The following is a 20,987-nucleotide window of genomic DNA, read 5'->3' on the forward strand; positions in this document are numbered from 1 at the left end:
AATCTGTACTTAACATCAGTGTAAATCCAGCTGCACAAGTAAACAAGACTACATTTGATAAATAATTTCTGTTTTTCTTGCAAAAGCTGCAAGCTCCTACCCTCAGGAGGTATTTTTCTGCTTTATTCAGCATTTTAAGTGTTCAGCATTTGGTTTAAACCCATGGTTTTATTCTATGGATATATAAATGTATATAAAAGCAAACATACCATGCTTTTGATCCTCAACCAGCTCCACTTCTGGCTCCTACAGATGCAGGAAAACATCTTTAGTTGCAAAACGCTGGCATTGCTATAACATACTATTCAAAACAACTATTCAAAAATTTTCAGCCAGAAGCTACTTAAACAAGTAAATTACAAACAAACTATGGAAAAAGGTTCTATAAATTTGTAACATGAACAGACCATTTCCATATCTGGCATTTCTGGCAGCAGCGGTGCTGCCTCCACCACAAACTGGTCATCATCATCATCGGAAATCTGCTGGTCTATGATCACGCTTGCGACCATTTTACCGCTACCACTCCTGTAAGAGACATAATAAAAACGAAAACCTATTAAGATCCATCCAAACCTATTAAAATCTATCCAGAATAGAAGAGACAACAGTATCCTTCCTTCCATAAAATAAAGCAGCACCAACTAAAAGCACATCAAATTCTGTCATTTCCATTCACTGCCCAACTCTGAAAACAGTTAGCCATCCTTCTCTCGCAAAAGGATCTTTATTTTCCTTCTAAACATACTACTTCAGTGACTGGCCCTTATCAGAGATCAAGTAAGCCATTTTGTTCATAGTTTCAAATGGCTGGTTCAGCCGTTTTTGGACACCAGCTATTCACTGTATGTTTACTGTTCTACGTTTATTTGTTTCAGAGCTCCCAAAGGCAAAAAAGTTAAGTCACATTTTTGAACTTCCAGATATGGCTACCAACCGTAACTTTTAGATAATACACTGGACTTGCAGAAACAATCAAACAGGCTTGACTTTTCCAGTCTGAAGCAATGAGCAGTGAGGTCAACAGTCTTAAAGCCGCTCAGCGGCAGGTGAGGCACAGAAGACCTGAGAACAGCATGGCACAAGAGCTAGAAACATCTGCTCCGCATCTCCCACATTCCTCACCTTTCTGGAAGCAAGGCCTCCACACTTTCTTGACGTTTTACTCGGGGCGGTGCTGGTCGGGCACTGCTAGGACGGGGAATACGTCTGCAATAACAAAGAGGCTTTTTCATGTATACTATAAAAGGAAGCCTCACATGTCCTCCAAAGGAGCAGACACGTACACACACGTGAGCTAAGTAAATCAGTCAATAACAACACTGAAGACATCCCCAATGTGCAATTCAATTGCAATAGTGATTATCACAATATTTGCTGTCCTAGGAGTCTATGAAAATCTAGAAAATTAGTGTCCTAAAACAAAAAAACACTATGATTCCGTGTAAATCCATATCTTGATTTGTCTCACTAAAAAAAATAACACGTATGCAGCACAGTTATTTATCATTAATAATAAATTTAGCAGTAATAGCACACACTGCAACGTAAACTGAAAAAAAAAAATATTTTCACAAGTGATGCAATTACAGAAGCCTTCCCTGGGCAATGAAAAACTAAATGGGGATTCAAAGGGCAAGTTCATCTTATCCGTAACACCATGCTTATGAAATGCACATATGTAATGCAACCTTCTTCTCATTACTCTCCACACGTCCCTCATATTTTAATAACATTACATCGAAGCACTTTATGGATTAAGAAAGTAAGTCCAAAACATTTCACTATGTTCAAGTTTTCTTTATAGAAGGAAATGAAAGTGAATAAAGGGGAACCATACGTGGGATAGTATTTATTATCTGGTACCACTAGAAGAAGCATACTGCTCCAAGTTTCCTTACTCTTTTCAAATGGCCTGACTGTATTACCTCTAGACACATCACAGTTTGATTCAAACAGAATAAAGGACAGGAACAAACCTTTGGATAGGCTGAGGTGGAATATCATTAAGCACTTCACCGTTTTCAGATACTGCAGGCTTTTCAGCAGCTACATTCTCTGTTTCTCCTTCTATCAAACAAAACAAACATAAATTATGGCTTAGCAGGGCAAGGCAAGTCTAACTTTTGACAGTATTTTGAATCTTATCAGCACTATAATTGAACATGTGCTCATGAAATAACAACATCACATGACAAACTTTTAAAATTAAAAATAAAATTCTATAAGCTTTTATTGAAGTTAATATCTTGTGAAATTCCAGTTTTTAAACACCTTGAGGCATTCACAATTCAAAAGGGACACTGAAAAAGCATGTAAAATGGTTCTATTTTTTATTTGCTTCTTAATCTTATGAATTTCCCTCATCTATGAAAATGAGATCATCTCAAATCTTTCATAGTTGCATGGTAACATTTGCAATATTTCAAGTTCCTCGTTATACAAAATTGTAACAGGAAAAACCATATTAAAAAACCTATATTGTCTGTGCTGTGTTGGTTTTTTTAAACCTTTCTTTTGTTTACCTTAACAACTCATTTTCCTCTACCGGTATTCTTAGTTGACCCAGATTTGAGCAGGGGTTTGGACGGGCTGACCTTCACCTGTCCATCCTTTCAAAATCAAGGATTAGATGATTTAAGGATAAGGGCTTCTTCTGTAACCCACCAGTTATGCTCTCCATAGGGTTGACCCCATTTGCAATTTAACTCAGACAGAACCAGTTTAACCACACCTTCCCAGTTGATAGGTTTCCCACCGAGTTACTCTGACCAGTCCAGTCCAGTCAACAGCAGGAACACACACCTGCCAAGCTCAGGTCGACCGTTCTCTGTAATGGCAGAGAACAAGATGCATGACGTCTTTGCCTTGACAATCTAACTGTGCAGAATTACGGAAATCACTCACCACTTTCTGCTTTAGCATTTCTACAAATCGCTTTGGTAGGTAAAAAGCATTCAGTGGTTTTGGATTCCATCTAGAAAGCTTGCTCAGATGAGTAACCTGTCAGTCAGCATTTCTCCCATGTAATGGCACACACACAAAGGGCTGCTCTAACGCTATGGCCCACTGCAGCGTCCTTCTCCGAAATCACCAACAAATGGCACCATTGACAGAAAAAAGGCCAAGGCAGCTGGGCTTCTACCAGCCCAAATTTAGGCAAAGAAATGCATGTATCCTTCCCAGTTGCATTCCACTTTCCCAATGGGTTTGTGCATATTCTCTGAACAGCCATCCTTCTCATTTAAGGCTACTGACCAGTACATATGCTGTGTTTTTATACAGGGTGTTTGTTTTACATATAGTCCACCGGAGAACGTAAGGAAGCCAGGTAAATACACTTAACAACCCTAAGTGCTGGGTGAAGCTCTCCCTCAGTCTTCCTGGTACAGGAACAACCACCAGCCATCAACCAGCCCTACAATGGTTGGGACACCAGCTGGAGCATCCTCATGGTAAGTCCAAGCCAGGCCCGAAAGCTGTGCTCTGTCGCTGGCTGTACCAGGAGCTTCTTGTGATTCCCTGGGTACCTGATTTAGCATCCCTGCCCCACGGATGCGATAAGAGATTTCAAGATTCTCCTTCCAGACAGTGAAAGGCATTTTCCCACATGATGGAGATTCCAGAAGTACAGAGAAATAAAAACTAGAGGTCTGCTCGTTCTTAAATCATTTGATTTTGCATAAAGACTCTACTTGGAGCCCACATATGCAATCACAGGAGCCAAAACAGCCCACTGGTGACCGTGGGTGTGCTGGGTACCCAGACTCAACTAAGCACTCTTCGGCAGCCCTTACGCAGATGGGCTGGGGAGAGGCGTGAGCGCATCCAGGATTTTTAAGTTTTTGTGTTACATTCAGTCTGTCAATAGTACAGCTTCACTTCTCACACTGGAAAGCCATCACTGACCTTTGGCACAGCAGGTTTCTGCAGGTTTATGGGATGCACAGTCCTCCCTTGCCTTCATATCCACCCAGCTCCCAGGAAACAACACCTGCAAGAACCACTGTTTGTGTTTTCAAAGAAAGAGCTACCATTAAGCTAGGAGGGACGCCTGCTGAAGGCATTTAGCTTTTGGAACAGTTATCAGCCATAATCAAGGTCTCGGCTGATTTTCTGCTCTCACTATGTCCCGATGTGCACCACGCTGACATAACAGCTGCCCACAAGATAATCAGTAGTTGCAAGGAGTCCCCCAAGCATTCATCTACTCTGTGTGAAAAAATGAGCGCCTCAAAAAAATCTCACTTCCCTGGTTCATCCCAGCCCCACAGCACCAGTGGGGACAGAGCAACGACAGCATCACAGCACAGTGCTGTGGCACCTGCACAGAGCAAACTAAGAGATGTATCGAAGGGACCTCCGATACAGCAGGTTTCCAGATTCACAATTACTGTCCTAATTATCCAGTTATTCGAGGAAAGGTTTGGTGGATCACTTTTAGCATGAACAGAAGCCAGAAACGCAACAATAGGAGGACGGAAACAAAGTAATGTGCTGACATTAAGACAAGGGAAAGTGTACCTTTTATTAATCTGGTTGATGCAATAATTACCTGTAATATATCTCAAAAAATTCCCCACAGGTTCTGCTTATACTCAAGTTAGAACCCAATAAAGTGCTCAGAAACTATGACACTTCTTTTTTAAAAAACTTAACCCGAAGCACTTTCATAGATGGCTTTTTGATACTCTCTTAAATAGAAATACTTGGATAAAGTCTAATCAAAGTATTCAAACACAACTTGATTATATTTTGTTACAGTTTAAAAGTTCTTTAATACATAGCATAAAAGCAAAAAGGCTCTCAAGTAGACAAGTGCTTTATTTATTAAAAAGCACTGGGTTTTCTATTAGAAGTTTTTAACTATCTTTGGTATGTTCAGTGCTCTCACTGTAATGTTTCTGAGACACCGGCAAATTCACCTGGAAATAACAAATACATACATCCATTTTTCAACAATCATCTGAGCAAGTTAGGCATGAAGCTGACAACTACAGCCAGCTTCTTACTTAGGAGCTACTACTCGAGCTGGGAGAACAGGGACAAGCACATTAGGGAGCATTTCCAACAAACTCACACTTCCGTGCTAAAGACATCAATCTTCTTGTCACTAAGCTGAACACACTCAGACACAAAACTTTTCTTTAAAGTCAAAAGACACTGGAGGTTCAAAATGTTTGCCTTGACATAACAGCTGAGTAGACACTCCTGAAAGTTAAATGAGATGTGTAAAAGGTGAATTCTATAAACCTGTGCAACAGATTTGAGAGGCAAAGCCATGACAATCTACTTTGAACTAGGAAAGCACAGGGACTGCTCACCCCTCAAAGGAGTCTACCCAGTCCAGAAATTCAGAAGCAGTTCACAGAATGCAATACTTTTTTTTTTAAGTAGTCCCAAGTACCCCCTAAACCCTTGAAAACCTTGTGGAAGAAATATCTCTAGCTCTTTTCTGACTAACCTACTCCAAAGGTAGGTTTGGAGTTACGGAAGGGCAGCAACTGTGATTTTCAAGTAGTTTCAATGCTCAGTTTCCATTTAATTCCACTGGAGTATAAATCTAATGCACAATTAGCCAACCAAAGCCTACCATGGACCAGCTACAGAAGCAAACAAGACAGTGCCTAAGCATCTTGCAAGGACCAGTTTCCAGGATGGGATGCAGTGACAAACTAAACAGAGTTTCAGTAGTTTCCTAAACCCTTCTGCGAGGGTGAAGTGGCACTGACACCACATGAGCACTCCTGCCTTCAACGCCCCGCTCCCTCCCGTTAGCACACGCATTCCCGCGCTGCCTGAAGAGCTGGATCCGCACGGCTGTTTGAGATGCTGCCCTCCCAGCCCCCGTGCCAAGCCAGTGGAAAGGACGTTCAGGTTTTACTTATACGCCAGTTCTCTGCGGATGGGTGGTAGGTGGCTGTGACAGCTCAGCTGAATGAGTGACAATGTCTTAAGGTTACTCTGAGATAAACTTTAGAAAGGGGCCTGTCATTACTCCTCCACAGAGAAGCGCATCTTAACATAATTACAAAAACTGTGAGAAGATAAACTGCACCAAGGAAATGCCCAAAAAAGCTCATTATAGAATTTTAAAAGGCTCAGGAAAATTTTACATAATCATCAGTATCAGAAAAAGCCTCATACAGTCCCACACTTCTAGAGTGACCACAACATACAGCTATCCTCCCTTCTTGCCACAGTGAGTACATTTATGTGCACGTGTCTAAAGACAGTGGTACCCCCGTAACGGCAGAAGGGCATGAGCACACAGCTGAGGCTCCAGTCGGCTGGGACCTCCCTGGCTCGCCAGGGCTGTTGACAAATGATGGAGAGCGGCTTGGTGAGCTCCTCTGCCAGCTCCCTCAGTGCATCCCACCTGGCCCCATAGACTTGTGTGTGTCCAGGTGGAGCAGCAGGTCACTGCCATGTCCTCCTGGGCTGGGGGGGCTTCATTCTGCTCCTCATCCCTGTCTTCCAGCTGAGGGGCAAAGAAAGCATTAAGTACCTCAGCCTCTTTCTCACACTTTGTGGCAATGTTCCCCACCACATCCGATAAAGGATGCGCATTATCCTTGGTCCTGCTTCTGTTGCTAATGTATTTGTAAAAACATTTTTTGTTATCTTTTATGGCCGCGGCCAGCCTGAGCTCTAGCTGACCCCCCTTCCTTACTTTTCCGAGAATCAAGAACTCATCTCATGCCTGCTATGCCCAAGACATCCTCCAGCCACCACGCTGCCCATCAGCCCTTCCCTGTCTGTAAACAGCAGGTCCAGCGGGGCATCTCCCGGGTTGGCACACTGACCACCTGGGTCGGGGAGTTCTCTTCCACATGCTCCAGGAACCTCCGAGGACTGTTTCTTCTCCGCTGTGTTGTATTTCCAGCGGACATCCAGTAAATTGAGGTCCCCCACAAGAACAAGGGCTAGCGATCATGAGACATCTCCCAGCAGCTTGTAGAATGTTTCATCCGTCTCTTCATCCTGGGTGGGTGGTCTGTAACAGACTCCCACCAGGATATCTGCCTTGTTGCCCCCGCCACCACCACCTTCTTGCCCATAAACACTCAACCCTACTGTCACCGTCATTAAGCACTAGGCAGTTGAAACAGTCCCCAACAGGCAGAGCTAATGGAGGACACCATGGGAGAACAACTGATATGCAACAAATCCTCATTTACAAAGAAAGAAAGAAAAAAAAAAAACCACATCAAAAAAAAAACCCCGCACAATGGAAAGATTCAGAGCTTGAATGCTCAGAAACAGAATATAAGACTGAAGCAGAATGCAGAAATAATACTCAAGAAGATCCAGGAAAATAAGTTTATTTCAGCCAGTAAACAACAGTTTTAAAATCCTATAAATGATTCTTCCTTTGGAAATCTTCACTTGCAGTTAAAGACACATGAACGCAGCAAGAAGGGACAGGTGATCACTGACTTATGACTATTCCAAACAGCATCCAACTTGGCTACCTGCAATGACTGTTCTTATCGACTGCCATAATTGATTTCACATTCCAACTGTGAAAGCTATTAAATGCATGAATAACTATTTATGCTTACAGAAAATTAAGGTTCACCAATGCATTACTGTGTTACACTATCTTATTGAATAAAGCTGAAAAATAAAGAACAGTCAATAAATATTTGGTTCTTATACCGCTTGAGAATCCAATCCAAATCATTAATGAACCTGGGGGTACTTCCCTTACATACATTCAAATTATAAATAGAGGAATATAAAGTTATATTCCATAACAGATACACTCTAATAGACAAGACAGCTTCAAAGGATTAAAAGGAATTAGCATGGAAGTTCTCTCAGTTGTGTAAGGTCACACAAATGTCTTGGCCAACTGTCTACATTTCATTAGACTGACACAGCTATGAGGCCCTGAAGGACACAGGTGGACTGGGAAACAGCCTTTGACCTCCCACATATGTGCTGTCAACTCTCCCAACTAGGTCAAGCATCTGGATCTGGAGAAAACAAAAACGTAGCTTTTTTCTTAAATCTCAGTTCTTCCTCCTACATTTTGCTTCTATGGCTCCATGTACATTGTAGCTGGATACAAATACCTCATTAACAATGTATGTCTTGGGAGCTATATACAACTCGAAAAAAAATATGGAGAAATAAGAATGCAGAGATGGAATTTTCCTCTGAAATCCTGTAAAATGCAAACACTAAGACTCTCAAATATTTTTACAAAAAGGCAACATGCAGTGACTCAGTTCTTACATAGCACCAGTCACCCAGGGATTCAGGCACAGCAGCCCTGCATTCTCCGTGGGACACTAAGTACCGTGTCTTTGAAAACATGCATAAGAGTAAAGAAACAGAAAATAAAAGTAACTTTTATCAGGGAACATCCATTTTCCAAACCAGGACATTAATCGCAGGATGTGATTAAAACACAAGGCAGCAGTTGGATTAAGTGTAAATCACCCTCCTTAAATCATTTAGCTGCATGGATTCAAGCTCAATCCCAAAGCACTTAAGTCAGACTTTCCAAGGCAGTCAAGTTTTTATCCTCCTTACCTTCCTGTTTTACTGCAAGTCCTGTTTCAGCTTTCTCTTGCAATTTAGCACCACTGTCCTCTGAAATCCTATCTGCCATGCTCTTCATTTCCACAGTTCCTATAACAAAACAGTTTATAGTCAAATGAAACCAAAGATACAATAACCATTTAAAATAAAAAGCCATGCCAAATACCTGTTACACTTACTATTTATTTAAGGGCTATCCTGGTTTAATAAACCAACTTGAGTGTAAATAAACAACATTCAGAGTTCACAAAGACTTTTTACATAACTGCGGATTGAACTCCTTATATTACTGCAAACTAAAGCCAACTTCTTCAATTCAGAAACTATTTACAGATATAATTTATTAGCCTGATAGCTGGTGAAAGAATACAATATTTATCTAATAAAGCCTAAGTTGCTGCTAAAATACACAATATCTTTTGTATATTACTTGGGATGCATAATGCACTTCGGTTTGTTTCAAAGGCTTTAGCTTTGAACACATTTCATACTAAAGCCATTAAGAAATTGCAAGCAAGAAAAGCTCATTTCTGGTAGCTGAACTCCACAACTTGCTGGTAATGCAATAGAGCCTAGTCCACAAATGCTGTTCACTTCTGATGCTACTTAAAACAGGGTTTTTTTTCCAGGGGGTGGGGGGAGATCATTTCATCTACCAAATATCTTAAATTAATTTCCCCAGCTGCAATAAGATGATGTTGACGAAAGCAAAGTAACACACAGTGGAAGAAAGTTGAAATATTCAGGTATATATCTGATTTCTAAATTATCTGCTCGGGTAGAAGAGACATTCAGGACAGAGATGCAAAGGAGAGACGATTCAGCACCATTTGTACATCATTCCTGAAAATATACCTCTGCATTGAACACAGATGGTCAAGAAACGTTAAACTATTCAGTTTGTCAGATATGTACAGAATGGGTAGAATATTTAGCATTGGTCTTATCATTAAATATATATATATACACACACACCCCTTCACTTGGGGTAATATGTTCAATTCTCACACTCCTCAAAATGCAGCAGAAGCAGGATAAATTAAGAAATAGGCAATATTACAGATACAGAAACCATGCGTGTTTAAAACAGAGGCACTCAAAGTGCTGCCCAGGAACCGAATCCAGCACTTCCAAATCTCCTGATCTGCAAACAGGTAACAATTGTAATGCAAAAGAACAGATTCACAGGGCCCCTGTCTACAGCCAGGACACCTCAGGTAACATTTCTACCACCAGAACAAATGAGGAAACAGTTTTGATAGCACAGGAAAAGATTTACTAGATAGACCCCTGCCTAAGGCTTGGGTTGAAGCATCCAATACTTCCAAAATCAGTGACAAAATCAGTGCATGGAGTATAAAGCTGAAGTTTTCAGGACATACAGATCAGTAGCAGATGATCTACTCCTCCAGCCATGCCACAGGAAGCATCCACAAAGACAGGCAGGCCATGGCAGCAGAAATGCTGAGTTCTACTAGTTTAGGAGGAGATTAACACACAGCAAAGAAAGGTCAACCAGCAATTTCATTTACCTGTGCCAACTAAGGGCAGGATGAATTGTCAGTTAAAAACTGAAACTAGCTTTTAAACGTTCATCACTGACCTACACAGCAGTGCTTCAAGTCACCCGTAAGGTGTGTGCTTAGCAGAAAAGCCAAACTAACAGTGGAAAGTGAAGCACTCCATTTCCATTGAGAAAGTAATTCAGTGTCTGAAAGGAAGCCTGTTCAGATTTCAATTAAGAGCAACTGCAAAGTAAATAGAGCGTAGGTTTTTTTATATATCAATCAACTTCTAAACTAGCAAAAATGGTCTCCACTGCATGATTTTTTTTGCATCATGAAGTTTTGCAGCGAGACATGTTGCAACTACAAAAGCAGTCATTGCCTGAGTACTAATAAATGTAACATTAACTATTAAAAAAGAAAAAGAAACTACAACAAACCATTTTCTCTAATACCATTAGGGATTTGTTAGCAACACGTAAACAAATGCTACTGTGACTTGTTTTAATTACCAGGATAGCAAGTATACCTGGTTTTGCTTAACTAGTCTTCCATTCACCACTTCAGTTTTGTTTATTAAAATCTAGTCTTGACACTAGCCCTTTTGTGTTCTCCTGGTGTGCCTTTATTTCCAGTTACCATAAGAAAATCTAGAAAGCTTCGATCATCATCACCAGTAACTACAGAGACCAGCGTGCAACAGGCTTGAGCATAGTTCCAAAAAGTTTTTACTACCCTCTGGATTATTTCCTGGAAAACCTATGAGCTCTACTCACCTACTGCAGTTCTGCTGCACCAGAACAAAAAGAGGGCTTATACCCCAAAGTATTTATCACTTAGGTAAACTGGAATTTGAGTGTACTGGCTTCCTGCATCACCTAAGATGAGTATTTTTAAATATTTACCTTAAAGCCAAAACACAGGGTAAGCTGTTAACCATATTTATCAGAAAAACTGGATTCTGATTTTAAGGAAGGGGCAATCCTATAAAATGGGGTGTGTCTGGTTGCTGTAATTTAGTGCCAGTTCAGGTTATAAACTAAATATTCAAACCTTGGGAAATAAAAAAAGTTATAGGATCACTAAGTAGTAAAATAAGACTATATTTAATGGAATCCAGACTGTATTTTTCAGCTGCAAAATTATTAAAACCTCACAGCACATAAGTACTTGAGATGCGACGTAAAATTTTCAATTTTCAAGCACCAACTTGAATTAAGCTCCTAAGTCAACAGACATTCATATCCAAAGTGCCAGATCTTTCCCAAGGTAAAGTGCCTAAACATATTTCTAATGTTTTCCCTGAGTCCTTTTGAAAATATGGTTACCGATTGTTCTGAAAACATTACTAAAAGTCTTGATATAACTTCAGTGTTTTGCTGCAGACACACAGAAAACCTAATAAAACAGAAACTTAAAGAAAACGCGGGTGCTTGGGAAGACACACAGTAACATCAAGCTCTTCACATAAATAAATAATAGCGACGCTGGCAGATTAAGTGTATGAAGTTATTCACTTTAGACTTCATTAGTCTAAACAGCACCAGTCCTTAGCCAGAATTAGGTGTTTTAAACTGTATCAATTCACAAATGTTACCGTATCTTCTGAACAAAGATATTAAACTGATTGATGTACAGTGACGACTTCATTAGAAATAACATATCAGTACCCAGGGCACAAAAGCATTGAAATAAAATTTGAATCTCAGTAAATAATTAGGTCACTGAAACAAGAGTAGGGGGAAAAAGGCATTTAAATACAGACAGAAATTGCAGTTATGTTATTGTTGTATAAGGTCTAGGTATCAGCCAGTTTTATTCTTTACCTATGTGTTTTTCTAGGCAGCTCCTCTTGGTTTTATTATATAAAGAGCTATCAGTCTTAAGTTTAGATTCCTTTCTTCCCGATGTGAAACTACTAAGTACTCGGAATATTCTGAAGAGAATCTAGTTTCTAGTTAGTATGCAAATACAATATTTAATACACTTACATTCAAAAGCTGGTGAAATAATCAATTGCAATGAAGCACCTTAACAGACGAAATAAAATCACTCACTTATTTGCAAAGCCTCACCCAACTGTCTATTAAACTCAGCTAAAACCGTTTCAACACTTAAATCGTCACTTAAATCTTGTCCAAAGAGACAAAGAGCAACGACTAATGCAGGTGTGAAGCAGATGAGGAGAGGCGTTTATGGATGCCTGTACTATCTGTCAAATAGCTCCAGTCAACAAAGACTCAGAAAAGGTTGTCATCGAAAGGCCGGTAAAATGGCCCGCAATCAATACAATTACTGTTTATATCAATACACTTCCTAATGGACAAGCAGAGGTACCACAGCTCTGTTATCACAAGTGACAGTCTTGACAGACTTCGCACTGAAGTAAGGATGAGATGACTATAAAGCTACCGCCTCATCTACTGTCAAGACTCAGGGGGGTGGCCAAACCGCTCCTGGGGGTGACTCTGGCCGGCACAGAAAGATGGGCCTTTTACAGATTTTCATTTCCCGCTGGTAATTCCCCTGTAACAAATAAGTATCTGTCCATCCTTCCCTGGCACTCTCGGTGGAAATGGAGCAAAGCTTGGTTCCTTACAGCCGGCTGAGCTACTGTGGAAGTTGACGTAGGATAGGATTCAGTACTGATGACAGCCAGTTCACCCTCCCTGTTCCACCTCAAATCACGAGGTCCTAGGCTTACGCCAGCCCAGGTGCAATAGAGCTGACCACAGCTGTAATGACAGACACTGGAGAAAGTCAAAGATCTACAAACATGTGCCGTTATTTCAATACTCAAGAGGAATCTTCTCTAATCATCAAATGAGCAGTAAGCTAGAGGTTTTGCTGAACACCTTATCTTCACCTTATACCTGGAATATTGTAAGTGTCTCAGGCTACGGAAATCACTCAGAAAGGTTTGGCTCATCTTGAATTCACCCAACCATTTTTTCACAGAGGAAACCCCAGAAAGTGTTAACACCAACGTGAATGGTTTAATGTACTGCTTGCCAAACAAATACCCAGGGAAAATCTTTCATGCACTGGCCAGTATTTAGTTAATCTCAGGGAACACGTCTTGGTTTTACGGTTTTATTTTGTTGGTTGAAGGCTTTTTTGACAAATTATGATCTTTTCATTAATAAACCCAAATTTTCCCCAGACCTAATGCTAAGACTTCAGATTCTTGAGAAACAATATGAAAATCTCAGAAAATAAGTGAAATCTGGATTCCCTACCCAAATTTAGGAAAAGCACTCTTCCCAAATATTAGTGAGTGATAACGTTACAAATTCAGGGTTCATGGCTGTATGATTTATCCCTACAGGAAAGCACATTTTGCCTCACAAATGTCTTTCATCTTACTAAACAACCTTAAACAACGTATCTTAAGTCTTATTAAAACAAAAATACTGTGCTGAATAGCTAACATGCAATGATTTCATCGACTCAGACATACTGTTCGTTCACTAATCCTCAGTAACAGGGGAAAAGAGTGCCAAAGTTTTGCAAAGCATATTTGTCTAAACTTGCTAGATCATTAAGCAAAGAAACAGTTCCTGAGAAACTAGCAGAAAAAGAAATAGTTGTTGACCAACTGACAAAGCTCATTCAGGGAGAACACAATAAATATCAAGAGCAGACTGAACGTATACCGGCAATTGTGCACGAGGAACATGAGCAAACTGAACTGAGTACTACTTTCTATGTATCAAATCCATGCAGAAAAATTGCCTATTGGATTCATAAATGCAGACTGGGAGTACAAAACAAGCACCAAAAATAATCAACACAGATATTTAAGTATTTATGTTATTCCTATTCAATAACCCTCCAGCACATTTAATAGAAATAATATCCTCCCTCTAGTTACCTTCTCCTCCGGGTTTGGCGCGTTGCCTTGATCCTTTTGTTGAAGGCTGCCTTGATATTCCTGCAGGACTTTCACTCTAAAAACAAAAAAACACACACCCACAAATTTATACAGTTTTATATAACTTTTTATATATAAGATTTACTTATATGTGTTACTTTTTAATCTATATGCATTACACAAAAAAATATTCACTTAAACTGACCTACATATTTAAGGTCAATAATGTGTCAAGTCCATTTTCTTCAAAGTCTGCAGGTATTTTTCCTGGATAAATGCTAGCTATTTCCTTTTCCATTAACCTATATGATTAGATTTCATTATTGTAAAGACAGCTTCCAAACGTGAACTAAGAGTATCCAAGGCACAGCAATCTTGTGAAACCTATAGAACATCTACGATGCCACTGCTGGTCTTGGGATACAATGCTTAGTTAGCTACCACTGAGCTACCGGAAGGAGTAAGATGCTTACAATCACCCCTATGTTTCAGCTATCCCAGATACACAGCTCCTTTTTAACCTGCGAGGAAGACTTAAATTTCACCCCAAAATAGAAGCAAAAGGTAAAAAAAAAAAAACCCTGTGCCATTACACTTGCATAGTCCTTTACTCAAATGGCAACTTCCCTGGACAAGCTAAGAAATGGGTCTTGCCAGAAAGTTCAGCAGACAAGTAACGGATGATCTGAAGGTACAACTGGTACAGTAAGAAGGGTAAGAATTCAAAAGTGGAAAATATCGTACTGGAGGAAAGTTGACGACACTTCGGAGGGCTCTGACCTTAGTCCAGAAGTGATTCAGAGACACCAGAAAATGAACAAGCACACACAAGAATTATTTCTCTGGATATAGCTTGCACTGCCTGAAGTCAAAAACACCTAACTGACAATACTTTCTGCATGTTACATGTATCAACTGCTATACATCCTTGGAAAGGAACTAGTTAAATCAGCAGGTCCACTCAGCTGGAGGTTGGGCAAAAGATGTGCATAAGCAGCAGCTTCTCATGAGATGAGAGCAACGCCGGTCCCAGGAGACAAGGCCACCTGGACTGCAAGGAATAACTGAGCCTACGTACAGGTAGTAACCACAGAGAGGCTGAAGGCACCTACAGCACTTGCCTTCCAAAAAGGTTCAAAATGACATTATAGTAAAAGCAGGCAGAGGCAGATCCGTAAGAGCTGCTATAGGCAGGGTATACTACAGATCTACTGCTTGCTCGACCTGAAGCACAGCTGGGGACCAAACCCCTTCAGAGAAGGTGCAAGGTGTAAAAGAGGACTTCTGCCAGCTCAACAAAACTCCTGGATATGAGATCAGGGTGGGAAGGAGGGTGTCCAGCCCCTGACACCACTCCAGGCTAGCAGAAGGTGCAGAGAAAGGAGCCAGCGATGGGGTCCTGCGCACTATGCACACAGGCGGGGCTTCCCGATTCTTACATTACTGTACGTGCTAATAAACCAGTAGCTTCCAACAAGCCACTCATGCTTCTAATAACTTTCCTGTCCTTTTACCCAACTCCCTGATCTTATTAGCAATGTTTGTTGCTAAACAGGAAGGAACCGCCTCTGAACACAACCAATGAAGTACAGGTGATTTACAGAATACCATTTTATGTTTCCATGCCTTCTGTCCCTATAATACATCTCTGCACCTTATCCAAAACCCTGAAATACATTTAGCATCTCACAGGATTTCCTCCTTATCTGCTTTTTTTATAGTTTGTGTCCAATACACAATTCATGCAGTCTGCATCCAAGATTTATTGTCAGTCCTGCTGATTATGTCCCTATGGGTAACTTAAACGAGAATTACAAACTCTTCCATTTCTATGCAAATGCTAATATTATATGTTCCAGTAACCTGTAACAGAAAATTGCCAAATTAAACAATGTAAAAACATTCATTTTCCATAATATTTTGCATATAGGACAGTGGACCATATATGTCATAATGGAAAACAACACCACAAGACATTGAAAAATATAGGAGAGTGGCATTTTTACACAAACTACTTTAGGTGACCACGCAAGAGAAACATCCACCTCTACAAGCTTACAATGCACCCACTGGCCATGGAGACACAGCTACATGAAGGACAGGAATGAAGTTGACATGTCAGGAACATGGTGATAAGTTTCTTTGAAGGCAAACGTTGCTTTTTTATATGCTGTAAAGCACCACAAGCTCAAAAGAATATCTTGACAAACAAAGGGGAAGTGCTTATTAACAACAGACAATCACAGTATGCAAACCAGGATAAACTGAGAAGTTGAGCTGTTGGGAGGTGTTCTACGGGCAAGTGAGCAGTCTATGTGAGCTTCCACAGTTAGTTTAGGTCCTTTAGAAACTGTATCTCCTTCACCTCCATGATTGCAACATAATGTGTATGCTCAGAATTTCAGGTATTCAATCAGGCAAAAGAAAGCCCTACATCCTATGCTTCACAAGAATCTAGCCAAATGGACAGCACGTGGTCCTGCTTTGACATAAAACTAGTTTTCAATTATGCTATATTCACTGGATCATTACAATTATTATTTGACCCACAACCAGAGCTATTCATACTTTTGTTTCACTCTTTAAGAAATAGTGGCATGTTATAAAGAAAAATAGGCAGAAGTCCAAAACGCATAGCTAATATTGAAGTGGTTAATCTTAATCCTAGTTAGTCTTAATTACTACCATCTTTCACAATTACAACACTATGCAAAGAGCAAAAGTAAAGCTTACGTACCATCAGACTGCGGCTCTACAGGCCTGCAGGCCACATCTGGTACACTCAAACTTCAGCAGCTCTTTGGGTGATGTAATTATTAGCACAGGTGGGGAAGGAGTTGAGAATAGGTGCTGAGGCTTCTGGAGGAGTGGATTCAGTCATTTATTTATGTCAAGTAATGACTACAAACACCAGTTAACATTTTTGTATAGCCACATGTGCACAATGGTAACAGGTGCAAAGTAAAAGCTAAAATTTAATCACTATGGTAGCACACAAAAACATAAATCCCACAATATTTACGATTTGAGTCTTTCCAAAGGGAGATAAAAGAGGTCATTCTTCTTAAAAATTCATAGGCTTCAAGACTTTGAAAAGCAGTTACTGGAGTCATTAAAAAGAAATCTTACACTTCATCTCACACCATCCTGGAAAAAACATACTGAAGTGGAATCCTAGATGGACGTATGCACACTTCCCAGTTTTGAGTAATTAAGCTTCTATTTGGACAGCATACAGCAGCCTGCTATAAACCATCCGATCTGCTGCTTTGTCCTTGTTATTAACCTTTAAATAGGTTGACTTTCACTTTAAGACATAAGAAAACAATGATTTCTAACATTTCAGCAGGTGAGGACGAGGAATACGCTTTGAAAAGACATCCTGCAAAACTGTTAGTTCTCCTTTCCATGCAACAACCAACATCTATATTCACAAAAGGATGTTGTGTCCAGTTTCAGTCAGTGACTTTTACACTGCACATTACTAATGCTGTACATGCTTGTATCCATCTCCTCCAGCCATGGCCACACCATGCATCAGAGTCAAAGGCAGAAAAAACACTCCCACCCAAGCAAGGGAAGGGGACAAATCATTATAGAAATCAGTCACTGTGATTTTCCCCTCAAATTCATCAAATCTACTGCTAGTTCACTAATAATAAACAAGGATTAAGTCTGCAAACAGAAATCCAATTCAGTCAACCCTTCACTATTTAGACCTACAGTGCCAGGAGATATACTTGCACGTATACTGTAAACAGCATGTATGTGTATAAGTTTTACATAAATACAACTACATTGTTGTATTTTACATAAATACAAATTTATTTTACATAAATACAAATACATTTTATAATTTTATGCAACAGCCTATTTCTCAACAAATAAACACAGCTCATTTCTAATGCTTTTACTGAAAGCTATGTATCCCTCAAACACTTTCTTTGCCCTTTCACTTAAGCTGTCTGTATTTCCAATATTTATTGCTAAAACAGCTATCATTACTAACCGACGGAATTTATTGGTGTACAACAGCAACAAGGAAAGATCTCTACTTGGTAAGGTCAATTTGACTGCTATGGTGATAAAACATACTAGAAAAATATCGAGCAATTATTTCCTCAAATGAAGGCTCACAAGATGGTGTTCTATTGGTGTTAGCTTCTGCTAATTAAAACCTTTCAAACACAAGAAGAACTACTAGAAAAATCCTGCTTTTTAAGATGCACATTTTAATGATGGATCTCTATTGTGTGAGCCAGTTTATGAACAACTGACACCAAAAAGAAAGGGTCACTCACAGCACCAGAACAAAAATACTTGAGCCATGTCCAGCAGATTTCCATGGAATGATTCTCTCTGCTGCTTCTAGGGCAGTTAAGTCTTTTTCATTCAGTAGTTGTTTCATTATATAGTCAAGATGAGTTCCAACAGCAATAGAAGTTCATTAGATATGACTTAAGAGGCTGATTCAGGTGACCAGTTCCAGAGCAATACCGTTTGTAGGGCAAAAATAAGAGTCATTATAGAAGTGGCCAAAAGTGACAGGATATTACAAAAAGCTTTAGCCAAGAGTTTCGGCAGCTGTCTGTAAAATAGAAGAGACTTTTCCAACGTGTTTGGCCTTAGGGGTAAATGACATACCTGTTCTGCAGCCACTTTCATATAAACAGCACCATACGCTCAGAGGCTCTGTGCCCTGCATCACCTTTTGTCAAAAGATAAAGTTACCTTTATTATTTACAAGGTCAAGAAGTCATGCTAATGAAGTGTCCATTTTAAACAAGACTTCTACCTGAGACGGACTGAGCACTGAAAGATACAACCCAACTCCCTCTGATCACAGACAGTGTCCTATGCAACAGCTAGCCTTGAAGCAACAAGTAGTCGTCTTCTGATTGCCATGTGTTAGCCAAATGTCTCCTCTTAATTCCTACTTATACCTGCTTTCTTTTAGTTCCAGAAAATTATAGATACCATGTGATGACTATGGTGGATAACATACAGAGTCTCTTCAGTACCAGAAAAATATATTATTAAAAAAAAAAATTTTGACCTGTCAAAATTTCAGTAGCATTTTAAAGCTGGCCTCTGATAATTAGCAGCAAGAAAAATTATGACCTGCATGAATACAGAAAGAATCATATGAAGACTCCTAATCTCATAGTAACGAAGCCAGGAACTAATAAGTGATAGCTTTGCTGTACATGTAGAATACAGAAAAAAAAAAAATCTAAATACATTTCTTCCCTAAAGTAAATGCAGCATAAAAGCCACTCAGCCTGAAATTTGTGGACATCTCAAATGAAATAAGAGTTCCCGTTTCCCCACTGCTTTTTCCCCATCGCTATTTCCATGTCCTTATGCTGTCAAGCAGCGTGTCTGAAAAAAAAAGGACCTGATTCAAATATGGAGGCATCAAGATAAAAGTCAAGTGGAAGACAAATAGCTCACTACAACGTGAAGCGATGTAAGGCTAGGCTTGGAAAGAAAGAAAAGCTGTGGCTAGGAGCGTGAGGATAAAGACAGCAGGACTAGGAGCCGGAGGAAACTGGCAAGTGAGCACAACAGGAACAAATGAGGAAAGAAGAGGAGGTTAATCCTTAGGGCAGAAAACAGTACATGATGTGTTAGGTACTGGCATATCAGCCACTGCTTGAGAGGGGCTGCTTCGAAGTGTTTTACTTGTATTTACAAAAAGCTAAAGACAGATGCTGAACATTTATTAAATATGCAGCAGACACTACAAAAATATGATTCAATACTCTCCATGTGCATGAAGACATAAATTGCTTCCCTTCTTTTTAATACACTTGTTTCACTGCCATGTGACTTAAATGGAGTTACAGTAGTTTAAATCAGGGTAAATCCCTGGAAATAAAGGCATTACCCTGCTGTGAAACTACTGAGGGGACAGGAAGATCTACCCCAGCCCATGAGATGCACTTTTCAATTATTTCATGCTGGAATGTCCTCTAAATCACTTTGTGCAGCTATCTTAACTCTCTAGCTCTAAAAATTCATTGGGAACATTTTCATTTCATTTCTCTCTTCCACAGTCTTAAGATGATGATCATTTTTCATGCACTGGTCTAAAGTCTGTGTTTTCACCACCTAAAAACTGAGCAGTGTCTACTGTTACGCAAGCAAGTAGAGGAAAGCATGTCATCTAGATTTAAGGTAATAAACCCACATGCCTTGGAATCGCTCCCAAAAGCACTTAAGACGGGAAATGAAATTTTACTGCCCCAGTGTATTATTGTGGTGCCCAAGAGCACTACGATAGTTTGGGATGAGGCTCAGAATTTCCATTAGAGACCCAATTTGCAGGAAGTTTAACTTGGCCATGAACATTTGCTTCAGGCTAAAAACTATTTTATAAGCTCTCCCTCCAAGTGCCAATAATTTAAAAAGTTTGGTTGGATTTCAGTCAAAGAATAGCTATAAATTTGTCATCTCATGTAGAAGATACAATGATGTCAGTGGCCCATAGACTCTCAACAGAGACTCCTGCTAGACTTGGGATCCTGCCTATTTTTTCCTAGCCTGAGCTGCTTTAAGTTAATTTACTGAAGTCTCACTCTTTAAATATTTAGCCATATGGCTCCAGAATTCCCCAAATTGCCTCAGGACATCAGGAAGCAGCAGATGCAGACGCAATGGTATCACAAGCAACGGCTACTGTTCAGAGGCAAATCAGTGAGTTGCTATTCTGCCCTACCATCATCCAGCTGCAAAACATGGGCCCATACACAACGCTGGACTCTCTTTTTCCAAAACAGTAACTTCATTAAAGTAGAAGAAACTCCCAAAACTAACAGCTTTAGAGGAAAGATTCAGAGGAATAAACAGAAAACTTTGAACAAATACATATTCTTCCTGAAGTACCCAATATATCCATACACAGAAATAAAATTTGGAAAACGAAATTAACTGAGTAACCTTTTTTCCCAAGCTCAGAGAAATTAAAAAAAAAAACCCAACCAAAGAAACACCACACAAAAAAACCAAACCACCAGATAAGCAACTATTTTATTAACTTTTAGAGCTGTAAA

The 20,987-nt window shown here is 39.8% G+C and overlaps 1 protein-coding gene across 3 annotated transcripts in view; it reads right to left on the reverse strand.

Moving 5' to 3' along the window:
• Positions 1-20,987, reverse strand: part of TRAF3IP1 (TRAF3 interacting protein 1) — a 45,534-nt gene that overhangs the window by 15,144 nt on the left and 9,403 nt on the right. For all 3 annotated transcript variants that reach the window (XM_056349853.1, XM_056349852.1, XM_056349854.1), the window contains 6 exons: positions 13,933-14,008; positions 8,545-8,643; positions 1,980-2,070; positions 1,126-1,209; positions 408-528; positions 210-246 (listed from right to left, as the gene is read on the reverse strand). In XM_056349853.1, the coding sequence (XP_056205828.1) occupies positions 210-246; positions 408-528; positions 1,126-1,209; positions 1,980-2,070; positions 8,545-8,643; positions 13,933-14,008 (508 nt within the window). The remainder of the gene's footprint in view (positions 1-209; positions 247-407; positions 529-1,125; positions 1,210-1,979; positions 2,071-8,544; positions 8,644-13,932; positions 14,009-20,987) is intronic.

The sequence above is a fragment of the Falco biarmicus genome, chromosome 8 (assembly GCF_023638135.1).
Source record: "Falco biarmicus isolate bFalBia1 chromosome 8, bFalBia1.pri, whole genome shotgun sequence".
NCBI classification, from domain to species: Eukaryota; Metazoa; Chordata; class Aves; order Falconiformes; family Falconidae; genus Falco; species Falco biarmicus.